At 39.0% G+C, this 26,999-nt stretch overlaps 1 protein-coding gene across 6 annotated transcripts in view; it reads right to left on the bottom strand.

The window, feature by feature from the left end:
- The window catches only part of atp2b3a (ATPase plasma membrane Ca2+ transporting 3a), a 40,545-nt gene that overhangs the window by 11,416 nt on the left and 2,130 nt on the right, over positions 1–26,999 (bottom strand). For 3 of the 6 annotated variants that reach the window (XM_067414195.1, XM_067414190.1, XM_067414192.1), the window contains exons 2-14: positions 25,993–26,548; positions 21,315–21,512; positions 20,501–20,758; positions 17,214–17,339; positions 8,834–8,962; positions 8,475–8,540; positions 4,858–4,896; positions 3,953–4,117; positions 3,061–3,275; positions 2,730–2,972; positions 2,360–2,601; positions 554–788; positions 194–373 (exon numbers count right to left, since the gene is read on the bottom strand). In XM_067414195.1, coding sequence (XP_067270296.1) covers positions 194–373; positions 554–788; positions 2,360–2,601; positions 2,730–2,972; positions 3,061–3,275; positions 3,953–4,117; positions 4,858–4,896; positions 8,475–8,540; positions 8,834–8,962; positions 17,214–17,339; positions 20,501–20,758; positions 21,315–21,512; positions 25,993–26,200 — 2,304 coding nt within the window. In that variant the 5' untranslated portion in view covers positions 26,201–26,548. The remainder of the gene's footprint in view (positions 1–193; positions 374–553; positions 789–2,359; positions 2,602–2,729; positions 2,973–3,060; positions 3,276–3,952; positions 4,118–4,857; positions 4,897–8,474; positions 8,541–8,833; positions 8,963–17,213; positions 17,340–20,500; positions 20,759–21,314; positions 21,513–25,992; positions 26,549–26,999) is intronic. The other 3 variants (XM_067414196.1, XM_067414191.1, XM_067414194.1) reach the window with 1 other exon arrangement.

Genomic DNA, 26,999 nt, shown 5'->3' with positions numbered 1-26,999 from the left:
CCACAAATGTTTGAGCAGTAATTTATGTAACTACATGTATCGTCACACAATTTTCACTGTCTGTTGTGTATTACATTTTTTAATTTTGTGCATATAGTTGTTTTAAGAATGAATAATAATAAGGTAAATATTTATAGTAATATTTCCTGTATAAGCTCTGTGCATAACTATAAAACCTGGAAGTACAGTATACCTCTCCTTTCTCATTCCTGATTCGCCTATTGAAGTCCTTCCCTTCCATACACAGGAAGTCATCGCCAGGGCTGATGATGCCACACTTGGCAGCAATGGCACGCGCAGTGTTTATGTTGTCACCCGTCACCATACGCACAGTGATGCCTGCTCGTTGGCACTTTTTGATGGCATCTGGGACCTGATTAGAATTACAATTAGAACAGATATCTGAACAGATATCAGTGTCATAAATATCTCTCATATACAGCATCATTATGATTAAAGATTTTCAGAGGTTAAAAGGTAGGTGTAGTATCTTAGATACTGCAGACTGCAAACAGAGAAAACACAATCTAAGACAGTAAACTGGTCTGCATACCTCTGGTCGAACAGGGTCTTCAATGCCGACCACGGTGATGCAGGTAAGGTTGGAGACGATGTCTGTCTCGTTTTCCCAGTCTGGCATGGGGTCAGCTGGAAGCTCCCGGTAAGCGATGCAAATCGTACGAAGGCCATCGCATGCCATCGGTTCGATCACTTTCTTTACCATCTCATCTTTGTCCCGTGGCTTAAAAGCACGAACTTCACCGTCGCGGCCTAAGATGAACGAGCACCTGGAATGAAGGCAGAACAGTTTAATTTCTTTTAACATTTTTTGACAAAGACTACACTGTTCAAATTTACCCAAAAGCCAAAGAGGATAAGTGTAATTGTTACTTCCTTTTAACACTAAGCATTCTTTTAGACAAACTGCAGTCTGTAGAAAAAGAAAACTTAGTTTAAAATGGATTAATATTAAAATGAATGGCAACCTCAATGTCACATGAGAACACAAAATTTAAACCTCAGAACACTCATACCCTCCATTCTGAGAGCAGTGTGTGGTTAAAATAGTCTCTGAATTAAATATTTATTTATCAAGGCTTTTTTCTTTCTGTTCTATTTGGCACTTTTCACAAATTCGGCCTTAAAGAAATATAGTCCTTAGTTTTAACTTTAACAAATGGCCAGTGAAATAAGCTTAACCTTTACAAAATGTTGATTATCAATATCAGAACTATAAACAATATAGTATATGCTATAACTAATATGCCTTTCAAAGTAATATACCACTACCTTTGTGATCAGTATTATTTTCATGGTTTTGAAAGATTTTTGTGTTCTACATTATTTGATCAAAAATACAATCATTTTTTTTTTATATATAACATTTAAAAGTAATTTATTTCTGTTAACACAAAGCTGAATTTTCAGCATCATTACTCCACTCTTCAGTGTCCCATGATCCTTCAGAATCTAATATGCTGATTTGTTGCTCAAGAAACATTTATTTTACATTAAAAGGTGCACTATGCAACTTTCCGTCCACTAGAGGGCGCCTATTCGAAACAAATGCGTAGTTTGATGACGCAAAGTTTGAGCGCAGCATCTTGAGAAATGTGGTCTTCACCTTACAGCCGATGGAAAATAGGACTCAGGCAGAAATCACGTTCATGCATGCGGAAATTAACGTTACTGTAGTGTGAAGCAGAGCAGGACTGAGTGTTGTGGAGCTGACCAAGGCCGCTGGAGCGATTGTTAAACAAATACCCGCCTCGCGAACACCAGGACTCTTATTATGACGGGACAGGACACATTCGCCGGGCGCCTGCACTGATCCGCTCTTCCGGTTATGATTATAAGGTAATGCAGCTCTGTTTATCATATTAGATACATTTAAGTGTGTTGAAAATGATGTTATGACGTTACTCCGTGCGTTCACTTGTTCACACTGCTAAGAGTAAAGCTCTCCTGCCAAATAAAACCCGAAACTGAGGGTAGCGCAGATATGACACAATTGACAGGCGACTTCCTCAGACGCTATGCTGAAACGTCCCGGTCTTTAGTTAAAATTGCAATTTTCTCACAATTTACAAATAGTTGGAAACATTTGGGATATTTTAAGTACTCAACAGAACAAAATATATAACACCGGCCTAATGGTTTTTGGATATTTTACTACAAAAATACTACATAGTGCACCTTTAAAATAGCATAAAAATGAAAACATAAAAATTATATATATATCAGTCCAACATCATTTTATCATTACACCATAATTGTTACATTACACAATATTGTGACTAACAAAAACAAACGTAGGACAGACCAAATGCACCACATACACAAAAACAACAGAACTTACTTTTTGAGAAGGATCTCAGAGGCTCCTTTGCTGTATAAGCGGAAGCTTCCGTCAGGCATCTGAATGACTGTGCTCATGGATTTTCTAACAGAATTAAAGGTGTAGACTTTATAGAGCTTCTCTTCAGGGATCTGCTCCCTCACAGCTTGGTAGTCCTGTTTCAGGTCCAGCACGAGTGCCAGCAGAGAACACTCTGTCTTATTACCCACCTGTTTGGGCAGCCCACCTTCCTTATCTGCAGCCTAGGGGAAGAGGTGAAGAGATATGAAGGAATGGTGATTGAAAAGATGAAATGAGGGTTGTAAAACTTATTAAAATCCCTTCCATGCATGGGCTTTCTTGGTTTACAGCTTTAGTCAAATCTTCTCACTATTATTTTGGAGGTGTAGGCGCAGTTCACAGCAATAGCACTGCTGAGGAGCTCCAGTGTGCGGGGGTTAATCTGATCTGGTGTTGGGATGTCACGGAAGTGCTGGTCCAGTATATAAATCTGCACCACTGTCATCCGGTTTGTGGTGAGGGTCCCTGTTTTATCTGAGCAAATAGCCGTGGCATTGCCCATAGTCTCGCAGGCATCCAAATGACGCACCAGGTTATTGTCCTTCATCATTTTCTGTGGAAAGACATTGAAAGAAAGTGTTAAAATGTGCATTCTTCAACATAATGTTACAGAAAATGCCAACTATTCATTTATAACTAACCTTTACGGAATAGGCCAGTGATATGGTGACAGCCAGTGGCAAACCTTCAGGCACAGCCACCACCAGAACTGTAACTCCGATGATGAAGAATTTGACAAAGTACTGCACATAAATAGGTGTGCACTCTGTCAGCCACACCCGTCCCTGAATGACGAACGTTTCGATCACGAAGTACAGCATCAGGATAATCACAGTGATGGCGGACATCACCAGACCTGAAATAAATCATACATCTGTTGGCTTAAAAATCGAAAGCACACCTTCTCCTCAAAGAGGAGAGAAAAAAGATTTGGATCTGTATGATTTATATATTGATTTTGAAAGAGTCTCCTATGCTCACCAAGACTAATTTGTTTAATCAAAATCCAATAAAAAATAATATTGTGAAATATTATTACAATTTCAAATGTTTTATATTTTAATATTTTTATTTTATTTTACTGTGATATGTTTTTCAGGATTCTTTGGTAAATTGAAATGGAAAAGAACAGCATTTATTAGAAATGTATATAATTTGCAACATTAAGATTTTCTTTTTTTCAAAGACATTTATAATGACCCCAACTTTTGAACGGTAGTGTATAACATCAGAATGCTGAAAGTCACATAAATGTGGTAAATCAACTGAAATAACACCAGTCTTTATCATGTAAACAACGTAACGAATATATACTTAATGTAACAAAATATTAATTTATACTCTGGGTGGTAATTGTTTTTTGTTTTTTTAAGATGGATTTGTTTACAAAAAGTATCCATTTCTTTAAAAAATAAAACAAATCTTGCCAACCCCAAACTTTTCAAAGGTAGCGTATAATTTAGAGGTTCAGTGACACTTGACTCTAAGCATGAGCAAATGTAATAGTGAAGAACTAACAGTAGACCTCCCCACCTGCTTTCCCGATTTGCACTGCCAGCTTGGTGAGTTTGCCCTGAAGAACTGATTTCTCCTTCTTGGGCACACTGGCTTTTTTCTTCTCCTTCTCCTCCACTTCCCCACCTTCTGCACTCTTCAGAGGCTGCATCTCCATGGCAACAGCCTCATCCTGTTTCTTAGCTATAGTAGGTGGAGACGAAGTGATCAGGCAGGCAGCATTGCAGGTAACTGTTGGAAATGTTTAGAATAGCACTTATGGCTCATCTGCACCTAGCGATACTGTTCAGTACAGAACAGTACGGTAGGCAATTATTTACATTTCGTTTGACAGAAGTTGTGAATGGTACCAAAATCCTGAGTCGTACCACTTGTTTGGGACCCTTCCATTGACCGTGTTGCTTTCTTCTTTGTGCGAGAATGACGTTGATCGCTACACCACGCTTATCATAAGGGTACTGTTGGAGGTGGAAACGCAAGCCGGATCAGGGTTTACGGTCCCGAATCGTACTGTACTGTACCATACCATACCACATGGTGGAAATGAGCCATTACAATACAACACACTATTGTGTATATATACTGTATCCTGCTCACAATATCATTATTTGATTTAACTGACAAGACACGAGACATTTTACAAAATGTTAATAATAATAATCATACCAATGAAAAAATAATTTACATACCATAACAGCAGGTGATGCTCGCTACATTCAAAGTGCTGGTCAATGTGACAATAATGTACAGTTGCATGCTACAATCGGAAATGCCTTTTATTACACTTTTCATATACAACTTAAATAGTAGGCAGTATACAGTATATACTGTGCATTATGCAGGTTTTATCAAATAGCCTGCATAATGACTTCAACTTCTCATAAATCTATCTGAACTCATTTCTACATCAGTCTTAAAGTCACCTTTATTTTGATTGTTCTCCAGAGTCCCATCTTGTTTCCCTGTAAAAGGTAATGGAGACATTTAAACAAAAAAAAAATGTGTGTTTCCGCTGCTTGAGGTCAATGTAGCTGACATGAGAGAACAATAAAGTGCATGAGAAAGAAAACATAAAACATGGAGGGATAATAATTGACAGCAGGGTATGTGAGCGGAGCGGAGTGGGAGTGGAGCGAGGAGTGGAGCGGCGTGATTTTGCCTGGAGCTAGGAGCGTTTTTTTAAAAAGTCGGAGCGTCACAGTTTTCACGCGCTCCGTGAGCGCTCCACTACCGCTCCATCACGAGCACAACTCATGTTAACGCCCATAATGCAAATGCATTATAGCGTGAACAAATTCACATGTTGTTAAGCACGGTTAAACGCCACTGACAGAAAGATGGATTTTCTGAAATACTACCTTAAAGAAGGTGAACAAAAATACAAATGTATCTTAAAAGGTAAAGACGACAAAGGAGAATGCCAGTGTGGGGAGGTGATTACAACTACAAAAGGTTCCTTGTGGAATCTTAAAAGGCACGTGTCAAGGAAACATGATAAGGTGTTCCACTCACATTTGGAAAGAAAATCTAAAGGTTGGTAATACATAGCTTATCAGTGTCTGAATTGTCTCTAAATATTCGCTATCTAATAATCCAATCGCTATCTCGCCTGTAATGTCCCGAATTAAATTGAATTAAACTTTAACAACCTAAACCACCAACACCAACTGAATTAATTAATTTGTTAATAAGTTGTGGCTTTTACTGATTAATTTTAGCGTTATAATATGTGCAATTTAAATGTATTTGTAGAGGAAGAAGAACAGCAAACATGTAAAGAAGCAGAGAGCAGTAGATTTAAAAGCTTCTTTCAACAACGAACGACAAAAGTAAATATATCACAAGAGAGGAAGAGTGAACTGGACCAGGCCTTCTTTAAAATGGTCTACATGGACTATGAGCCACTCACCAAAGGAGAAAGAGAAGGAATGCGTTATTTTGCGAACACTGCACAGCCTGGCTACATCCCACCTTGCTACAGCACGGTCCGCGACACACTCATGCCACATGCTTTATTAGAGTTGGAGAATAAGCTGCGCGTTCTGCTACAGCGCTGCAATGGACTCTCATTGGCCATTGATATTTGGACAAGCCGACGGGGTCACAGTTTTCTGGGTATTGTTGGCAGTTTTATTGATGAAAACTTTCAAGGCCACACTGTTCTGCTGAGCTGTGAACACATCCAGGGACACCACACAGCGAAGCACATTTATGAAAAATATGAGGAGGTTCTGAGACGCTGGAATGTACAACGTGGTGTGATCAGAGTGGTTACTGATAGTGCCAGCAATATGGTGAAAGCATTCAATTTGCCGGGTTTCAATGAATTTGGGGATCTGCTGGACCAAGATGTCGGGGACGGGGAGACAGCTGTTGAGGAGGGTGATGTTCCAGATGATGCACTCCTGCAGCTTCATGCAGACCAGCTGGCCATCCAGTTAAACATGATGGTAGAGCACTATGTTACAGAAGCAAATCTTCATCTGCGATGCCCGATTCACTTACTCCAACTGGCTATTAAAGATGCGATTGCGAAGCATAGTGCAGTAAATTCTATAATCAGCAAGGTTGGAAAAATAGTAAAAACAGTCAGAAAAAGCACACTGAACACAGAGGAAACTGACAAATTAGGTGTTCGTCCCACAACTGCATGCGCAACCAGATGGAATAGTCAGTTGCGGATGATCGAGTCGGTGCTCAAAATATTTGAAAAGGACGCGCTGTGGCAAAACAGGATGACGTCGATCACAGAGGATGGGAAAATCTCATGCAATGATGTTCTCATGCTTCAAGGCTTAGTGAGAGTACTCACACCATTTGCCGAACTAACAGATAGTTTGCAAAAGGAACTGGGAAACCTGGGGATGATCCTGCCAGCAGTTGCAGAAATACGCAAAATGATGGCTAGTGTCTCCAGTCCACTGGAAATAGCTGCATTCGCAGAAACTCTAGCTGAGAACTTTTCGACTCGTTATAAAAGGTTTTATGATGACACCCATGTTATTCTGGCTGCATTGCTAGACCCACGCTTTAAGAACGAGTGGATTGCAAGAGATGAAAAGGCAAGTAATTCACTAAAGCCACATTTGGAAATTAACCATGGTTTTATTATAGTAGCCTAAAAGTTAAGTAACAATGGTAAAAAAAAATTACAAAAATAGTACAATACATTAATTATTTTGAAACATAAAATATAATAATAATAATAATAATGTTATAATTTAATAATAATATAATTTTAAAAAATGTAAAGGGTACAATAACGTAATTGTATTGTTCTTGTTATAGGTTCAAGGCAAACAGATTGAGATCCGGGAGTTATTAGTTCATCAAACACAACTTCTCTGCAGTATGAATAAAGTAGCACCCCCGGCCCCTTCCCTCGTCGGCGCTGACCCTGAGCCAACAAGCGCAAAGAAAGTCAAGTCAATGTTTCAATCATACGCAACTGCGACACATTCATCTGCAGCACTAGACGTAAAAGGAGAAGTCGAACGATACCTCGCAATGCCAAGAGTGAACCCCGATGTTGACATCCTTAGCTTCTGGAAGGACAACTCCATTATTCTGCCCCAACTTTCACAAATGGCAAGACGAATATTTAGCATCCCCAGCGGCTCAGCCAGCGCAGAAAGGGTGTTTTCTATTGCTGGCCTGATGTCCAGCACGAATCGCATGTGCTTGACACCTGCCACTCTACAAAAGCTTGTTTTTCTGAAAGTGAACGCAGCATTGGATATATAGTTTTGATGATTACAAATTCAACCAACCAACTAACATTTTTGCTGTTCAGATAGGCTAATTACAGTTCTGAATGTTAATGCCTAAGTATACAATAGCCTATTATTTATATATATATATATATATATATATATATATATATATATATATATATATATATATATATATATATATATATATATATATATATATATATATATATATTTTTTTTTTTTTTTTTTTTTTTTTTTCTGTTGGAAATTTAACTTATTTTAGTTTGGTGATTTATTATTTTTTAATTAATGTTTTTCGTTTGCTCATTGATGTAGGCTAATTTAGCCTCATCCAGCATTTTGTTTTATTTAAAATTTGTTCAAAAGTGAGCAACTGATAGCCTAATTTACTAGCTTACTATTATTTATTAGCTTAATATTACTGTTCCAATAAAGAACGTTGATGTTTTCCACCTAGTATTGTGTATTTATTTTACACTGAATGCATCTTTTAATCTGCACAGAGGTTTGTGATATTTAAAACAAAGAAAATAATGAAAATGTACAGTGGAGCGTTAATAAGGCACCATTTTTCCATGGAGCGAACACGGAGCGAGGTTTAAGTGAGGAGGGAGCGGGGAGGGAGCGAGGAGCGGAAAGTGATAAACCCGGAGCGGAGCTGGAGCAGAGTGATTATGAAATGCTTTGAGCGCGGAGCGAAAATTCTTGCCGCTCCACTCCACTCACATACACTGATTGACAGATATGGAGAGTTAAAACCAGGATGTCTGTTTATGAGTCATCTCTCTATTATGAATGTCACCTACCATTTATGATGTTGTGTTCTTTGGCTTCAACACTGGGGAACTGCATGGATGAATTACTATTGACCTCTGATAGAATTGTTGGATAGGACAAAAACGAAGGTGGTATGTAAAGACATAAAATAAAAACCTAAATGCTGAACAAAAACAATGAAAAATCAACTCAAATGAGTGAGCAACATTTCTGAGCATTTCAGTGCAGCATCGAAATAGAACTGACCCAGAACATTAGATATTTTGTATCTGGATCATTCTATGCGGGTATTCAAGCTAAATTATTTTTCTTTTATTATGTCATTTCTTATCAATGCTCAGTTTTTAATCATATGTAAAATATTTTTAAAGAACTGTCCGACGCAAACCTTTCTTGCAGTCTTTCTTCTCTTCCTCCATCTCTCCGGCCCCCAGGAGGGTGAAGATGATTCCCGTTTGAGAGTTGACACCAACAGCGGTCACCACCATTTTCCCTGACCCCTCCATTACATGAGTGCCTGAAAGTTGAGGGACACAGAGAAAACTTTTTACAGTAAATATATTTGTATTGCTCTTCCCTTAAAAAGCTCATCAGACACCAGTTACAAGTACTACACATGTTCAAGTCTCTCGTATCACTGCACAGTCTGCAATCTCTCAATTTTCATACCAACATAAATTAAAATAGCTTATTGGGGCCATCTTGTGACTCAAAAAAGTTAGCTTGTGACTAAAAGACTTGAATTTTAATTTTAAAGGTGCAGTTTGAAAAACGCTGCTGAAAAGTGGATCTGAACCAAGCACTAAAACATACTTGTAGCCAATCAGCAGTAAGCGGCATATACACTCATGAGGAGGAAAGAGAGCTTAGTGCACAAGACAGACATTAGAAGAATGGCTATTAAAAAGAGAAAGATGGCAGTGGAAATAGAAACAAGGAAAAGGGGAATATAACTTTAAAAAGAAGAGTTACGATCAGGCAAGAGGTAAGACCCACATTAACATCGGGGAAGCTTTCCAGTGCTGGAGAAACCTTACAGAGAAGGCGGGTCATGCCAGCCGAACTTAGCCCCACCAACAACATTTGAGGTTGGGAAGTTTGGTCTGGACTTGATCCGTTGTGGAGCAACTATGTTCGAACTAGAGCTGTTTGGACCAATCAAATTGTATATACGAGGGCTATATACGATAATGGACAGGTGAGGACAGTACAGTAACGTAATTCACGTCACCAAAAGGCGCTTGGGTTGAATTCGTTCTAATCCTAAATGGAGAACTTGTATGCGTATTGATTGTATGAGTATGCGTCATAATAGCATATTGATTCATGATTCGGATCGCCAATGTTATGTGATTTCAGCAGTTTGGCAGTTTGATACGCAATCCGAATAAATCAATCCGCTGATTCATAACCGTTTGAATCTTTATTTGAGGATTGAAAACAAATCAGGAAGAGAAGACCCTGAATGCTGAATAAAGTCGTAGTTTTTGTGATTTTTGGACAACAATGTATTTTCGATGCTTCAAGAGATTCTAATTAACCAGCTGACGTCACATATGGACTACTTTGATTATGTTTTTATTAGCTTGCTGGGGAAGGACAGTATAGCATACACTTTCTTGAAGGAAAAAGTTTTTTTTTTTTTTTTGAAAAGCTCTCTGACTAAATATAAAATATCTTAAACTGTGTTCTGAAGGTCTTACGGGTGTGGAACGACATTAGGGTCATTAATGACATACATTTCATTTTTGGGGTGAACTAACCCTTTAAACACAGCTCTTACTGGCCTACATCTGCTACACGTTTAATCTAAAATAATCAATTATTGTCATTGTACAAGGATTTTAGGGATTTAAAAGCATCATAAAAATCTTTAAATTCAATCCAACTTTAAAAAAACACTGTCGTAGAACAATTGCTTAATCTATAGGGATTTACTTGGTATTTGTAATCTTATAGTAAGGGGAAATATAAGCCTTAATGTTTATTCATTGTATATGACTCCCGGATAACCTTGTAATGTATTGTGGTTGTTTGTTGTGCTCACACTAGCCCCTGCACTTGTCTCAAGAAAGGATCAAAATTAAGGCTGAAGTCTCTTCCATGGCCCGAGTTTGTTGGGGGCGTGGCCAGCGAGGTATTAAAAGCCTTGTGTGTTTGAAACATTTTGGCTAGAGAGAAGCAATTCAATTGACTGATAGACAACTACTCTGTAAGTGTTTGTAACTTTTCTCATTTGATTGTTTGTTCATTTGTTGTTGGATAAGTGTGTCTGTGTAGTGCTGAGGTGTGTATTATTAGTTTTGGTATATTCTGTGGGTGTGTGTGGGAGTTAGCATTTGTTGAGTTAGCATTTGTTTGGTCATTGCCACATTGGAAGCGAGTTTGTTGGGGGCGTGGCCAGCGAGGTATTAAAAGCCTTGTGTGTTTGAAACATTTTGGCTAGAGAGAAGCAATTCAATTGACTGATAGACAACTACTCTGTAAGTGTTTGTAACTTTTCTCATTTGATTGTTTGTTCATTTGTTGTTGGATAAGTGTGTCTGTGTAGTGCTGAGGTGTGTATTATTAGTTTTGGTATATTCTGTGGGTGTGTGTGGGAGTTAGCATTTGTTGAGTTAGCATTTGTTTGGTCATTGCCACATTGGAAGCGAGTTTGTTGGGGGCGTGGCCAGCGAGGTATTAAAAGCCTTGTGTGTTTGAAACATTTTGGCTAGAGAGAAGCAATTCAATTGACTGATAGACAACTACTCTGTAAGTGTTTGTAACTTTTCTCATTTGATTGTTTGTTCATTTGTTGTTGGATAAGTGTGTCTGTGTAGTGCTGAGGTGTGTATTATTAGTTTTGGTATATTCTCTGGGTGTGTGTGGGAGTTAGCATTTGTTGAGTTAGCATTTGTTTGGTCATTGCCACATTGGAAGCGAGTTTGTTGGGGGCGTGGCCAGCGAGGTATTAAAAGCCTTGTGTGTTTGAAACATTTTGGCTAGAGAGAAGCAATTCAATTGACTGATAGACAACTACTCTGTAAGTGTTTGTAACTTTTCTCATTTGATTGTTTGTTCATTTGTTGTTGGATAAGTGTGTCTGTGTAGTGCTGAGGTGTGTATTATTAGTTTTGGTATATTCTCTGGGTGTGTGTGGGAGTTAGCATTTGTTGAGTTAGCATTTGTTTGGTCATTGCCACATTGGAAGCGAGTTTGTTGGGGGCGTTCCCAGCTGCTTTCAATAACGATACTCAAGTGAGTATAAATAGCGTGATAGTCCGCGGCAGGGGAAGCGGCAGTGTGAAGCCCTCCTTGTGTGAAGACCGACGAGTGTAAAGACTTCAACTCTTCCCTGTGCAACTCCTCCCGAGCAAGGACCCCGGCAAGGCACTTGAGTATCATCTTCCTTTTCATTATTTGTGTTCGGCTCTAATTCCTATCTGGCCTTTTCACCATGTGCTTTCAAATCTCAACTATAACTACTAGCACTCGTAAATCACGCTCCGTACGCACGAGACGCCGTAATCCTAATAATTTGCGCTATATCCTAACATCCTCTGCTACTTTACTCTTTATTCCAATTGGTCTCTGGAATTGCCAGTCGGCTGTAAACAAAGCAGACTTTATTTCATCTATTGGGACTCATTCTCAGCTTAGCCTCATGGCCCTAACTGAGACCTGGATCAAACCAGAGGACACTGCCACTCCTGCAGCACTCTCAAGCAATTATACTTTTTCACACACTCCTCGGCCTATTGGGAGGGGTGGGGGTACTGGTTTGCTTATCTCAAATGATTGGAAATTTGATCCATTACCGTCTCTACCGGCCAATTCATTTGAATCGCACTCAATCACTATTACTCACCCTGTTAAAATCCATGTGGTAGTGGTCTATCGTCCTCCAGGTCACCTCGGTGACTTTGTGGAGGAGTTGGATGTGTTACTTTCTAGCTTCCCTGAGGATGGCACTCCACTGATTCTGCTTGGCGACTTCAACATCCATCTTGATAAACACCTAGCTGCAGACTTCAGCACTCTACTGACTTCATTTGACCTTAAGTTAGTATCTACTACGGCTACTCACAGATCAGGTAACCAATTAGACCTGGTCTACACACGCAACTGCTCCACAGACAACACTTTAGTTACTCCATTACACACCTCAGACCACTTTCTCATCACTCTTAACCTCATACTGACTCCTGATACAAAACATACTCCTACACAGATTACCTTTCGGCGTAATCTACGCTCACTCTCTCCCTCTCGCCTATCGACTATGGTTTCTTCTTCACTCCCTCCACCTGCTCAGTTCTCAGCACTGGACACTAACAGTGCTACTGACACTCTTTGCTCCACTCTAACATCCTCCTTAGACAGTTTTTGCCCCCTTTCATCCAGACCAGCCCGCCCCACCCCATCTGCCCCCTGGCTGTCTGAAGTTCTCCGTGAACATCGCTCTGGACTCAGGGCGGCAGAGAGGAAATGGCATAAATCTAAAAACAATACTGACCTTGCCTTTTATCAGTCTCTTCTCTCTTCTTTCTCTACAAATGTCTCCACTGCTAAAACAACATACTACCACAACAAAATCAACAATTGCTCTGACTCTCGCCAACTCTTTAAAACATTCTCCTCTCTCCTTTGTCCACCTCCTCCCCCTCCTTCATCAACTCTTACAGCTGATGACTTTGCATCATTTTTCACCAACAAAACAGCTCTCATTAGCAAACAGTTCTCGTCATCACTAACTGACACGCACATCTCAACAACTAACACGAACACGCTTCCATCCTTCTCTCCACTCTCCGAGGCAGATATTTCTAAACTCATCCTTTCCAATCACCCTACTACCTGTCCACTTGATCCTATTCCCACTCACCTCCTTCAGGCTATTTCTTCTTCAATCACTCCTGCACTCACTCACATTGTCAACACTTCTCTTCACACGGGAACCTTTCCCACAGCATTTAAGCAGGCTCGGGTAACCCCACTGCTTAAGAAACCCTCTCTGAATCCAGCACTTTTAGAAAACTACCGACCGGTATCCCTTCTGCCTTTCATTGCAAAGACCCTTGAGCGAGTTGTGTTCAATCAACTCTCTATGTTTCTTGAAAGGGACAACCTCCTAGACAACAACCAATCCGGCTTCAAAAGCGGCCATTCGACTGAGACGGCCTTGCTCTCGGTAACTGAGGCACTGAGACTGGCAAAAGCAGCTTCCAAATCCTCAGTGCTTATTCTGCTGGATCTGTCTGCTGCTTTTGACACAGTTAACCACCAGATCCTCCTGTCAACACTTAAGAGGACGGGGATCTCAGGATCTGCTCTCCAGTGGTTCAGGTCTTACCTCTCTGGTAGGTCATACAGGGTGTCATGGAGAGGTGAAGTGTCTAAGTCTTATAATCTGTCTACTGGGGTTCCCCAGGGCTCAGTCCTTGGACCACTTCTCTTCTCCATCTACATGTCATCATTAGGTTCTGTCATTCAGAAACACGGCTTCTCCTATCACTGCTATGCGGATGACACTCAACTCTACTTCTCATTTCAACCAGATGATCCTACAGTCAGTGTTCGTATCGCTGCCTGTCTGACAGACATTTCTGACTGGATGAAAGAGCATCATCTTAAACTCAATCTTGCAAAGACAGAATTACTTGTCTTCTCAACCAACCCAGCACTTCATCAAAATTTCTCCATTCAGCTTGGTTCATCGACCATAACTCCATCAAGGACAGCAAGAAACCTTGGAGTTGTGATTGATGACCAGTTAAACTTCACTGACCACATTACTGCAACAGCCCGGTCCTGCAGATTTGCTTTATACAACATTAGAAAGATTAGACCCTTCCTATCAGAACAGGCTGCACAACTCCTGGTTCAAGCTCTTGTTCTCTCCAGACTGGATTATTGTAATGCTCTTCTGGCTGGGCTTCCAGCATGCACTATCAAACCCTTGCAGCTGATCCAGAATGCAGCGGCGAGAGTGGTCTTTAATGAGCCGAAGAGAGCGCATGTTACGCCTCTCTTCATCAAACTGCACTGGTTGCCAATGGCTGCTCGCATCAAATTCAAGGCACTAGTTATCGCCTACAAAACAACCTCTGGCTCGGCACCAATATACCTAAATTCACTTGCTCAGACTTACACACCCTCCAGAAGCTTGCGTTCTGCGAACGAGCGGCGCCTCGTGGTTCCATCCCAAAGAGGCATGAAATCGCTCTCACGGACATTTTCCTGGACCGTTCCTACCTGGTGGAATGACCTGCCGATCTCAATTCGTGCTGCCGAGTCTGTAGCCATTCTTAAAAAACATCTTAAGACACATCTTTTCCATTTGCACTTGACCAATACAGAATAGCACTTACTGATCACCACAGCAACGACCAAAAGCGTACACTCCGGGATCATATCTACGTCTCTCATCCGGATTTGCGCCTTCAGGCGGGTATGTTACATAGTAATCATAACTATCAGAATCCAGTGTTCTGTATATTGCGTACGTGAGTTTTTGTTGTAGATGGCTATTGCTGCGCGTTTAGCTAGAATACAAAACCAACCCATTGGGCCACTGAATCTGCATTAACGACAACAGCTGGGGCAACAGCCTTAGTCCTAATGGGTTGTAGCTATCTTAGCTATCAAAATCCAGTGTTCGGCACTGTGCGGACGTGAGTTTTTGTTGTAGATGTCTGTCTTTAAAAAAAAAAAAAAAAATGGTGTATTGTGCTAATTAATTGAGATTTCTTACAGCTCTTACAGGTTTTTGGCCTTGTCTGTTCCGTTGCTTCTATTACTCTCCCCTTTTTTGTAAGTCGCTTTGGATAAAAGCGTCTGCTAAATGATTAAATGTAAATGTAAATGGCCTTTCCTCTTAGAGTGTAATACAATTAAACTGAGCCAGATAGCTTCTTGTTCCCTGATTCAGTGCACAGTAATTCTTTCTTTCTTTACCAGTATTTGTCTTGTTTTCTAGTAAAAAATATAACTACCTGAGGAGCGTTTATACTACTCCATTGTTTTTTGTTGTTTTAAGAATTACATTGAACACACTTTAGTGATGTTTATGACTATTGCCAATGAAAGATGATATGTTTCACAGGGATAAACAAAACAAAATTACTGATTAAGACAATATTTTTTTGCAGCGTGCATTTCCTTCACAACAGAAGCCTTCAAATATACATGCTGAGAATAGACCGCTCTCCCATAATGACTGAGAAAATAATATGCGCTCCTTACTGATTAATTACACAAGCTGATAAACGACAGAAAAAGCTTGTCAATAAAACAAGACAGTTCCATGGAAACTAATCATTTTAAAGTTCAGAAATTTGTAGCAAGAGATAATTACTGGGCTAACATGAAAATCTTAGTTTACATAAGTGATTCAATTCTAAATGTATAAATCAAAGCAGTTTTAAAACACCTCATGCCATCAAAACACCTCCTTAATAACTTCAAGAACTGACAGGCTGGGACCTACCCAGTACCAATACTTCTATTTATTATAATATATAATAAACTGTACAGTAGGGTAATAAAAGTATGAGATTATTTCAAATATGCACACTAAATAATAATCCGTTTTTCCCCTTCTAAATAAACAGAAAATGATTGGGAACAGTTATAATTTAATCAAAGAAAATTTGTAACGTTGATCATATGACACCTTTGTACAAAAGGTCAGAACTTGCTTCCTATTTTTAAATGCAGTTTATTCCTATGATGGCAAATCTGAATTTTCAGCATCATTCTTTTGTAACATAATAAAAGGCTTTACTGTCACTTTCCTTGCTGATTAAAAGTATTATTTTCTTCAAAAACATTTGAACGGTATAGTGTACATTCTTTAATTCACAGTTTCACTTAAATATTTAGTGACAAAATAGTTAACCAATTGATTCTGAAGTGGACACTCAAGGGAGTTAATGATATTTGGGGGAAAAATTGTATTCATTATTCTTCATTAACGTCAATTTAGCCCATTCTAATCAGGTTACAGATGCATTTTTCACATAAAGGCCTAGAAGCATGTAATGTTTCCATAGATTCTGTTTTCCATTTTTCTTTCGCACTTGATTATGTTGAGGTTGAGGTCGTGGGGTAGCGCTGTGTGCCTGTGTGGCCAAGCAGAGAAACAGATGCTTCTCTGGTGAGCTGTGATCATTAGAAAGCAGGTCTCTGGAGGGCCGAACACAAATCTCAGCCCTTCTCCAGGAAACAGAGATGGGAGGAAGCTGATTAACCTGTTTATCAGACCTTGGGGACATTATCTCATTAAACCAGTCAATGAGATTTAACCCAAGAGCTGTAAAACCTGAGTGTTAAAGTATTGGCAAAATACTCTGTAAAGTCCCCACCCCCACCAAAAAGCAAACTGGTTCAATTCGGATAACAGTGTCATCCTAAATTAACAGATATAGGTGATTTTGTGAACACAATGAAGACTCACAATAATATACTGTACACTTGTAATGTGGCCATGTAAGGAAAGGTCTTGTGGGATTAAGGGTCCTGCTCAAACAAACAAAACACTTTTTGCATCTTGAAACCCGCAACCTTTTGAATTTTTAACCAATAGTCTGCTCCAATGATCGGTTTGCATCCTAAATCATCTGGATTCTTGAACAGATGATGAATATTCTTTTAGTATTTGGATGGTTCTGAATAAACAGAACTATTTATGTAAAAACACACAAACATTCCTCGGCCATATGGCTGACCCAGTCCACACAACCCCACACAAACATATGTTCACTTACATAACCTTCACTCCCTACCTGACAGCAGCATGGGATCCTTGTCGATGGATTTGCGTACGTGATCAGACTCTCCGGTGAGGGAGCTCTCATCGATCTTGAGGTCGTTCCCTTGGATAAGAACACCATCCGCAGGCAGGAGGTCGCCTAGAAGACCCCAGAGTGACAGCAACAGATCAATCACATCTTAGCAGCTTTGAATACTACTTCCTCTAATGGCCAAAATAAAGCAACCAAATAAAAACATATTCAAAAACATCTTCACATTATAAAGCTCTGAAAAAAGACACCACAGTAACCACAGTTCTTTTTGATACATACATACATAGGCATAGTTTAAGATAATTCGAATAGGATTCTAAATTTATATGTAAATTGTTTAGAATATTTTTTTTCAATATTTGAAAAAGGAGGGCCAAATTACACAAAAATAAACCATTAAATAACTGTTGAAATATTTAAATAAATTATTAAGGCAAGTCACCACAGGCGACTAATACCCCCACAATTCCAGAGTTGACTGATAACACTGAGTTTTCTGAAAAGTTTAATTTTAATATGCAAATGAGGCATTGATTAAATAAATATGCACTAATTTGCATACATTTCAAGAACAAAAATCGGAACATTGGATAGAGCTAGAACTCATTTTGAGAAAACAGCCTTTAAAGATATATTGTATATTATATTGGCATGTAATCTACATATACGAAAATAGATAAATGGCAATAAAAGCAACACTTAAGTGTATGTTGAATGTTTTCTTAACACTAGTTTGAAAAAACACTTCAAGAAAAGCAAAATAGTCCAAAATCTAAAAACTAACCCAAACAATTTTTTTGCCTTTAATATCTCACCTTAAATACATTATTAAATTGTTAAACATTGTCATTAAACCACAAAAATATATATATATATATATAATAGCTTTTATTTAATTTCAGATTTTGTTTGCATTCATTTTTAGCACTATTTGTGTTTCATTTAAGCATGAGGTCATTTCATTTTCAGGGTTACGCTTGTCGGCACGTCACTTAACAAAAGAGGACAAGAATATTTTTTATGTCACTTGTTTAAAAGCTTTATGCAACAAATTGAAAATATAACTGATCCGACGGCAGTAGTTCTCGAGGTAAAAAGAGTACTCTAAAACAATTTTCTCTCGACTCAAGAGTAATGGTTGCAACAGTTCGGACTCGGACGTGTCTGCGAAGAACAAATGAACTGGTGATGCAGGCATATTTGTGAACAAGCAGTTAAATTGAATGAGGGTGCAAAATGTATGTCTTTTTATTGTTTCTCATGGGTTATGTAAAAAGGTGATTTGATTAAGATTAATTGATTCTCTTTATATGCTTTAGACATGTAAAGCACACACATTTTAAATCATTATTAGGTTCTTAATAATAGAACTGCATTCACACGACGTCATTGCATGATTACATAAACTAATTAATTGGTTTATTGAAACAAACTGCCCAAAAGAACCAGTTCCCAGAAAAGAATTGGACATCCCATCACAACAGCAACCATGAAAATGAATATATATATACAGTCCCTGACAAAAGTCTTGTCGCTTGTGTACAAATTGACCTAAAGTGCCGCAGAAATATATTTCTAATCAAGATATTTTTACAAGAAATGGCTCATTTTAATCCCACCAGCTTTTGTGATAATGTTTCAGTGAAAAACTAAACTTTCAAAAAGTATTCTAATATTCACAGCTTGGGAAAGCCCATTGAGTCAATTTTTGCAAAGACATAAGTGTTGTCACCTTGTTATTTGAGCTTCCCCTGTGACTAATATTGGATCAATTAGGTCTCAAGTGTGTATAAAAATAACCCCAGTACACTAGACCTTCACATCAACTGCAACTAGACCTCTGCAAACATGCCTAAGATTCACCCTGAGACTAAAGTTTTGATTATCAAGAGGCTGAAGACCAGATCCACTGCTGATGTGGCAGACACCTTCAATGTGTCTCAGCGTCAAGTACAGAGGATAAAAAAAAGATTTGAAGAGACTGGAGACGTTTTTGACAAGCCCAGGTCAGGCAGACCCCGCAAGACAACTGCTCGAGAGGACCGTTTGTTGGCTCGAAAATCCAAGGCCAGCCCATTTTCCACTGCAGCAGAGCTCCACGAGACCTGGTCACCTGAAGTCCCTGTGTCAACCAGAACAGTTTGTAGGATTCTGCCTCGAAATGGCCTCCATGGTCGAATCAGTGCCCAGAAGCCAGCACTAAACAAAAGACAATTGGCCCACAAGGGCCCACAGCCTGCTAAAAGAATGGACGCTGGAAAAGTGGCAGAAGGTGGATTTTCAGATGAATCTTCAGTTGAATTACACCACAGTCGCCGCAAATATTGCAGGAGACCTACTGGTGCCCGAATGGATCCGAGATTCACCCAGAAAATAGTGAAGTTTGGTGGCGGAAAAATCATGGTCTGGGGTTACATCCAGTATGGGGGTGTGCGAGATCTGCAGGATGGAAGGGAACATCAATAGTCTAAAATACCAAGAAATCTTAGCTACCTCTTATATTCCCAACCATAAAAGAGGCCAAATTCTGCAGCAGGACGCATGGAAGACGAAACCAAAGAATATTGATGAACTCTGGGAGGCATGCAAGACTGCTTTCTTAGCTATTCCTGATGACTTCATCAATAAATTGTATGCATCCTTGCCAAACCGCATGGATGCAGTCCTTCAAGCTCATGGAAGTCAAACAAGATATTAAATTTGGATCTCACAGCACCACAACTTAATTTGCTGACATATTTTTGTATTTGCAGTAAATTTGTTGCATTTCTGTATAGGGGACAAAACTTTTGTCTTGCCAAAATTTGACCTTTCTGTCTTGATTAAATGATAAATATTTTTTCTGTGAAAATTATTTATTTCAGTGCATTAAACATCATTTGGGAGGGTTTTAGCTTTTCATATGAGCTATTTCTAACACCAATTGATTAATTAAAAGTCAGGTTAATATCAGGTATTTCTACAAAATAGATAAGCGACAAGACTTTTGTCAGGGACTGTATGTGTGTATATCGTGTATATATATATATATATATATATATAGAGAGAGAGAGAGAGATTTATATTTATATTCTTTTGTTTAAGTAAAAATTCATTTGTATTTGTGTAATTATTTTAAATTATACTTAACATTGCTTAATTAATTATAGAAATTATGAATTAATTCCTAAAGAATTTAAGTGAAGTCATTTAGCAGGGACCAAAGCAACTTAACAGTACACTTTTTACTACGACAGGTTGAGGAGCCAGTTTTGAACTCCACTGACCATATTTTACTTGGGCAACATCTCCCACCACCATCTCAGCCACGGGGATTTGAATGACCGTGCCGTTCCGCACCACAGCGAAGCGTTGCTCCTGCTCGATACGGCTCTGCAGGCCACGGAACTGCTTTTCTTTGCTCCAGTCATTAAATGCCGTCACCAGCACCACGCAAAACACAGAGAGTAGGATAGCTGCACCCTCGATCCAGCCCGCCTCCGCCTCTCCCTCGTCCTCTGCACCTGCACTCACATTACTACATGCTGGATTGAGAGAGAGAGAGGGAGAGGGAGAGAGAGAGAGAGAGAGAGAGGGAGAGGGAGAGGGAGAGGGAGAGAGAGAGAGAGAGAGAGAGAGAGAGAGAGAGAGAGAGAGAGAGAGAGAGAGAGAGAGAGAGAGAGAGAGAGAGAGAGAAGAAAAGAAAGAGTCAGAGATGGAAAGGTAAAAATATGTGGGAGGACAGGGAGTTTGAGTGTCTACTTATGATCCTTTATATTCTTTTATCAATCCATCCATCCATCCATCTCTCACTCAGTTCCTGCTAGTATATGATTTCTTAGCTATCGATGCAACTATCCTGGTACTTACAGAAATGGGAAGGTTACTTTAAAAGCATATTAAAAAGAGCAAGTGCCCTTCAGAGACATTGTTTTTCTGAAATAAACACATGTACACGTTGCTACCAGTTTGAATGTGGCTACACCGTGAAACATATCACATTTTTCCTGAGCTTCCAACGAAAGGCCAGCAATACCTTTTGTAAGTAGATTTTGTTTGCATTTTTACTATTTTATCACTGAATAGTAAAGACCAATTCACCTTCACTGTCCCCTCCTGGCGGCTGGTAAAAGGACAGTCCGAGGGAAATAATGGCCGCAATTTCCAGGATTATGAGGGTAACATCCTGTAGAGCCTCCCACACGAGCTGAAGGAAGGTCTTGGGCTTCTTAGGAGGGATGAGGTTCATTCCAAACACCTGCCGACGTTTCTCCAAGTCTGCGGGATTGTCCGATAATCCTTTTGAGAAGGAAAGATGGCAGTAACAGTCATCGTTATCTCTCAAGTTGTAGTGATGCATTCAAAAGTTGATATATTATGACAGTAAATGACATTTTTAGAACTGAAAAATGTTCACTGGTTTTAGTTATGGTGCTAAAAACCCTAAATTCATTCATTAATGGGGTTTTTCTCCATGCAAACGCTTTAGAGAACTTCTTATTACTCATCACTGATTTCTGTTAGCACCAATCCCTGACCTCTTAGTGTGACAGGAAGGGAGGGGAGAGGACATTACAAGAGAACACAGGGCACAGATGGTTAAGTCAGTGTGTTTCGGATGCACCACAGGGTGTGATTTTTGGCAGCAAGACCCAGACAGACTGTCACGCTCTCTGAATCCTCACCCTGCCAATCATCACCTGCTGCCCCTGGCAACCTCTCATCTCCCATCAGAGCTTCCCTTTCACTCACTGTAAAGCCTAATTGAGTTACTCCAATGGTTTGTAGGAAATCATTTCCCTAACTCAATCCAATTGCCCTGATTAATTCATTAAGTCTCTGTTCATGGCACAATATACGCAAATAAATTAAGACAACTAAGATACGCCAGTGCAATCCTCTTTCCATGGACTACCAGAATTGAAAGACTTTTGCAGTACATCCAGCCCTTTCTTCTATCCTTTCATCTTTCCATGCCCGTAAGCTTCTCTTTTTGTATTCCTGTCACGGTTTCTGAAGAGAGGTTTTTCAGAGAGCAGCATTAAAGGAGGAGAAAGAGCTTTACAATAAACTTAAAGTAACCTCATCGTGGCTGCCAAATAGCGATGTAGGCAGACCGCATGACTTGGTCTGAAAGCAAGTGGTCAGAACAAGATGCGAATCAATGTGATTATCAGAGCGCAAAGTAGAATCATCTACCCAGAATAGCCACAGCAATAATAGATTCAGAGCAAAATCATTCTTAAATTCCTTTAATAGTTAAAACACAACACATCTTCACTAACTACATTTTGTGATTTTATTTAGTATTTCTGATCATTCAAATCATTAAATAGTAGGAATAAAAATTATTTTTAGTTTACAATTCTAAAAAACATCCTCTGCTTGCGGAATTTTCAAAAATATGCATATAACGAGATCCTATCCAGTACTAACACTATCTATTTTTTCGCTTTATAAAAAAAGTGTTGGTATAAGCAAATTAAAGTTCACCAGACCTTTTAATAAATGTGTTTAATCATGTACATCGATTCCACATGAATCAATTAAGTTAAACATAAGTTTATTTTTGATATATTGTATATTTGACTGATTTTTAAGACTGTACTAACTAGCTTTCATTCTATTAGCCAGCAATAGCACATAATGAACATTCCAAGTGTTCAGTTGGAAATGCCCTTTAATGACATACAGTGCCTTGCGAAAGTATTCGGCCCCCTTGAACTTTGCAAGATTTTGCCACATTTCAGGCTTCAAACAAAGATATACAACTGTATTTTTTTGTAAAGAATCAACAACAAGTGGGACACAATCATGAAGTGGAATGAAATTTATTGGATATTTCAAACTTTTTTAACAAATCAAAAACTGAAAAATTGGGCGTGCAAAATTTACTTTGGGCCCCTTTACTTTCAGTGCAGCAAACTCTCTCCAGAATTTCAGTGAGGATCTCGGAATGATCCAATGTTGACCTAAATGACAAATGATGATAAATAGAATCCACCTGTGTGTAATCAAGTCTCCGTATAAATGCACCTGCACTGTGATAGTCTCAGAGGTCCGTTTAAAGCGCAGAGAGCATCATGAAGAACAAGGAACACACCAGGCAGGTCCGAGATACTGTTGTGGAGAAGTTTAAAGCCTGATTTGGATACAAAAAGATTTCCCAAGCTTTAAACATCCCAAGGAGCACTGTGAAAGGGATAATATTGAAATGGAAGGAGTATCAGACCACTGCAAATCTACCAAGACCTGGCCGTCCCTCTAAACTTTCAGCTCATACAAGGAGAAGACTGATCAGAGATGCAGCCCAGAGGCCCATGATCACTCTGGATGAACTGCAGAGATCTACAGCTGAGGTGGGAGACTCTGTCCATAGGACAACAATCAGTCGTATACTGCACAAATCTGGCCTTTATGGAAGAGTGGCAAGAAGAAAGCCATTTCCTAAAGATATCCATAAAAAGTGTTGTTTAAAGTTTGCCACAAGCCACCTGGGAGACACACCAAACATGTAGAAGAAGGTGCTCTGGTCAGATGAAACCAAAAATGAACTTTTTGGCAACAATGCAAAACGTTATGTTTGGCGTAAAAGCAACACAGCTCATCACCCTGAACACACCATCCCCACTGTCAAACATGGTGGTGGCAGCATCATGGTTTGGGCCTGCTTTTCTTCAGCAGGGACAGGGAAGATGGTTAAAATTGATGTGAAGATGGATGGAGCCAAATACAGGACCATTCTGGAAGAAAACCTGATGGAGTCTGCAAAAGACCTGAGACTGGGACGGAGATTTGTCTTCCAACAAGACAATGATCCAAAACATAAAGCCAAATCTACAATGGAATGGTTCAAAAATAGACATATCCAGGTGTTAGAATGGCCAAGTCAAAGTCCAGACCTGAATCCAATCGAGAATCTGTGGAAAGAACTGCAAACTGCTGTTCACAAACGCTCTCCATCCAACCTCACTGAGCTCCAGCTGTTCTTTAAGGAGGAATGGGCAAAAATTTCAGTCTCTCGATGTGCAAAACTGATAGAGACATACCCCAAGCGACTTACAGCTGTAATCGCAGCAAAAGGTGGTGCTACAAAGTATTAACTTAAGGGGGCCGAATAAATTTGCACGCACAATTTTTCAGTTTTTGATTTGTAAAAAAAGTTTGAAATATCCAATAAATTTCATTCCACTTCATGATTGTGTCCCACTTGTTGTTGATTCTTCACAAAAAATTACAGTTTCATATCTTTATGTTTGAAGCCTGAAATGTGGAAAAAGGTCGCAAAGTTCAAGGGGGCCGAATACCTTTCGCAAGAGACTGTATATGCTGTATCAGTTCACAGCCAATTGCTCAGCTCTTCTCCACTTTGGTCACTCAGTGTAATTTAAATGGTTCTAATAATTCCAACATAATTTAACATTAAACACGATTAAACAAAAATCATGATTGGTTCACATTCACCCCAAATAATTGTATCTAGTAGATTGCACAATTTAGAGAATCACATTAATCGAAAGCAAAGAAATCACGTTTAGAAGGGAACCGCAATTTTGTTACATAGATTGCAAATAATATGATTGAGTAAATTGGACAATATGTGTTTTCCTGTTATGTAAGTGTATGACGTGAAACATATCACCGTTTTGAGTGTCCAATGAATTGAAAGGGCAGCAATCTCTTTTGTAAATAGATTTTGTTTGCATTTTTGATTATTTTTTATATTATATCACTAATTAAGAATAAGTCACCTTCAAATTTCCCTTTTTTCCCCAAAAAAAGTGTTGCCCTTTTGTTGGCTTAATTGCTTCACTTTGGGTTAAAGCACCTATAATGTAAATGTAAATGCAATATCAACTCTGGCATGCTCCATAACCTATGATGCTATCTAATAAAACATAAAAATGTGTTGGAAAATTTTTGAATTTTCCATAAAAATCACATGATGTTGCATAAAGACTCATATGGAGATGTTCTGAAAGACAATTTCTTAAAACAAAAAACTGCTGCAAATAGAAAAACAGCAGTACAGTAAGAGACTCTCGTTTGATAACACAGCCCAATATCTGCTTTCTAAAGCAGATAAAGGCTCCTGGCATTTGGTATTCTTTTTGTGAAGACAGGCTTGCTTTGAAAAGGAGTGAATATAAGTGCATCTGGATTCACAGGAATTCTGTCATTATTTACTCCTCCTCCGGTCATTCCAAACCTGTATAACTAACTTTCTTCTGTGGACCACAAAAGGATTTGAAGAACTGAACTGGATGTTCATTCACATGCAATTACAAAGAATGGGGACTTCAATGTTTCATGCTTTAAATAGGACACAAAAGCGCCATGAAGTATCATAAAAGGGTCCATAGAATTTGTGCACTACATTAAAGTCTGTAACGGCTTAAATTTTGGTCTGTTCCTGACACAAAATTATTGTACGGCTAAAGAAGACTTGTATAAATATGTTGCACAAGCCTAATGGACAACTTTTATGATACTTTTATGGTGTTTTTCTTATGCATCTTCTTGATAAAAGCATCAGTCCCCATAGGGACTAACTGCATGGTACACAGCAATCAGTACAAATCTCCACTTGCTTTCCACAGAAGAAATAAAATCGGACAGTTTTGAATGACCTGAGAGTGAGTAAATGACCATTGAATTTTTACAATAACTGAATAGCTTCTTTAATTACTCGAAAATGTCTGTATGTTTTAGCATGCGCATGTGATCTTATATAATTTAGCAAGTGATATGGTCGCATGTCCAAACTAGTGCTACTCACCATCTGCAGGTGAAGTCTTGAGTCTGTGACAGAGGGTTTCTGTATCTGTGAAGCTCTCCTGGATCTTCTGCAGGGCCTCGGCTCCCCTGAGCTCCATCAGCGAGCACAGCTCATCCACTGACACCCCGAAATCCCCCTCATGGCCTCCTGTGTCCATCCCTGGCTTCTTAGGGTGGAACTCTACCGTGCTATTGCCCAGATCCCCCATGATGGAGTGTTGGTTGTGGAAGACTGGCAGCTTTTTAGCAGACACTATGAGCTAAGAACCTGGGAAAATCTCTGTTGTCCTATTTATATTCCTCCTCACCTATTTCTAAGATGCTCTCTATGTAGTTCTCCATATTGAGACATGAATTGTCAGGTTGTTTGGGTTTTTCTATTCTATGGTGTGGTAGCAGGGGTTCCCCTGAAATATCCCCCCATAAAGAAAAAATCAGCAAATAAAGTGGTAGCCATTGTGCCAATCCATCTCTATGAAGACCAAATGAAGCAAGTGTTACTGATTATTAAACAATAAAGGGGATCTAGTGACACCGGAATAACATCTGGAAATAACCTGAGAGGGGGGAGAAACATTTGAAATATTAAACATTCATCTCGGAACTTGTTCAAACCAAAAACAGACAGATGTGAAACGCAAGTGATCAATATGCCACCTTAAAATGTTGAGACAAAATAGACACATGACGGACTTTTACATATTTAATTAATTTAAAAAATAATTTTATGTAAATAAAACATTATCATTAAAATATTTTTTTAACAGCTACACAATGGTTTGAGAAGAATAATTTTTACAGGCTTATCAAAGGCTAATAACCATGATCACAAAAATAAAAACAGCTAGACAATGATTTGAGAATAATTTTGCGTAAAATTATTTTATTTTATTTTATGCTATTTAATGGCTTTTCAACATTAGCTTCAATCGAAAAGGCATCATACAAAAATCATTATTTTAGCTTGCATGAGGTTGAATAATGAGAATTAATTAAGCATGCAAAACA

Source organism: Pseudorasbora parva, chromosome 13, assembly GCF_024679245.1.
Source record: "Pseudorasbora parva isolate DD20220531a chromosome 13, ASM2467924v1, whole genome shotgun sequence".
Taxonomy (NCBI): Eukaryota; Metazoa; Chordata; class Actinopteri; order Cypriniformes; family Gobionidae; genus Pseudorasbora; species Pseudorasbora parva.
This window is presented reverse-complemented; position numbering and strand designations above follow the sequence as displayed.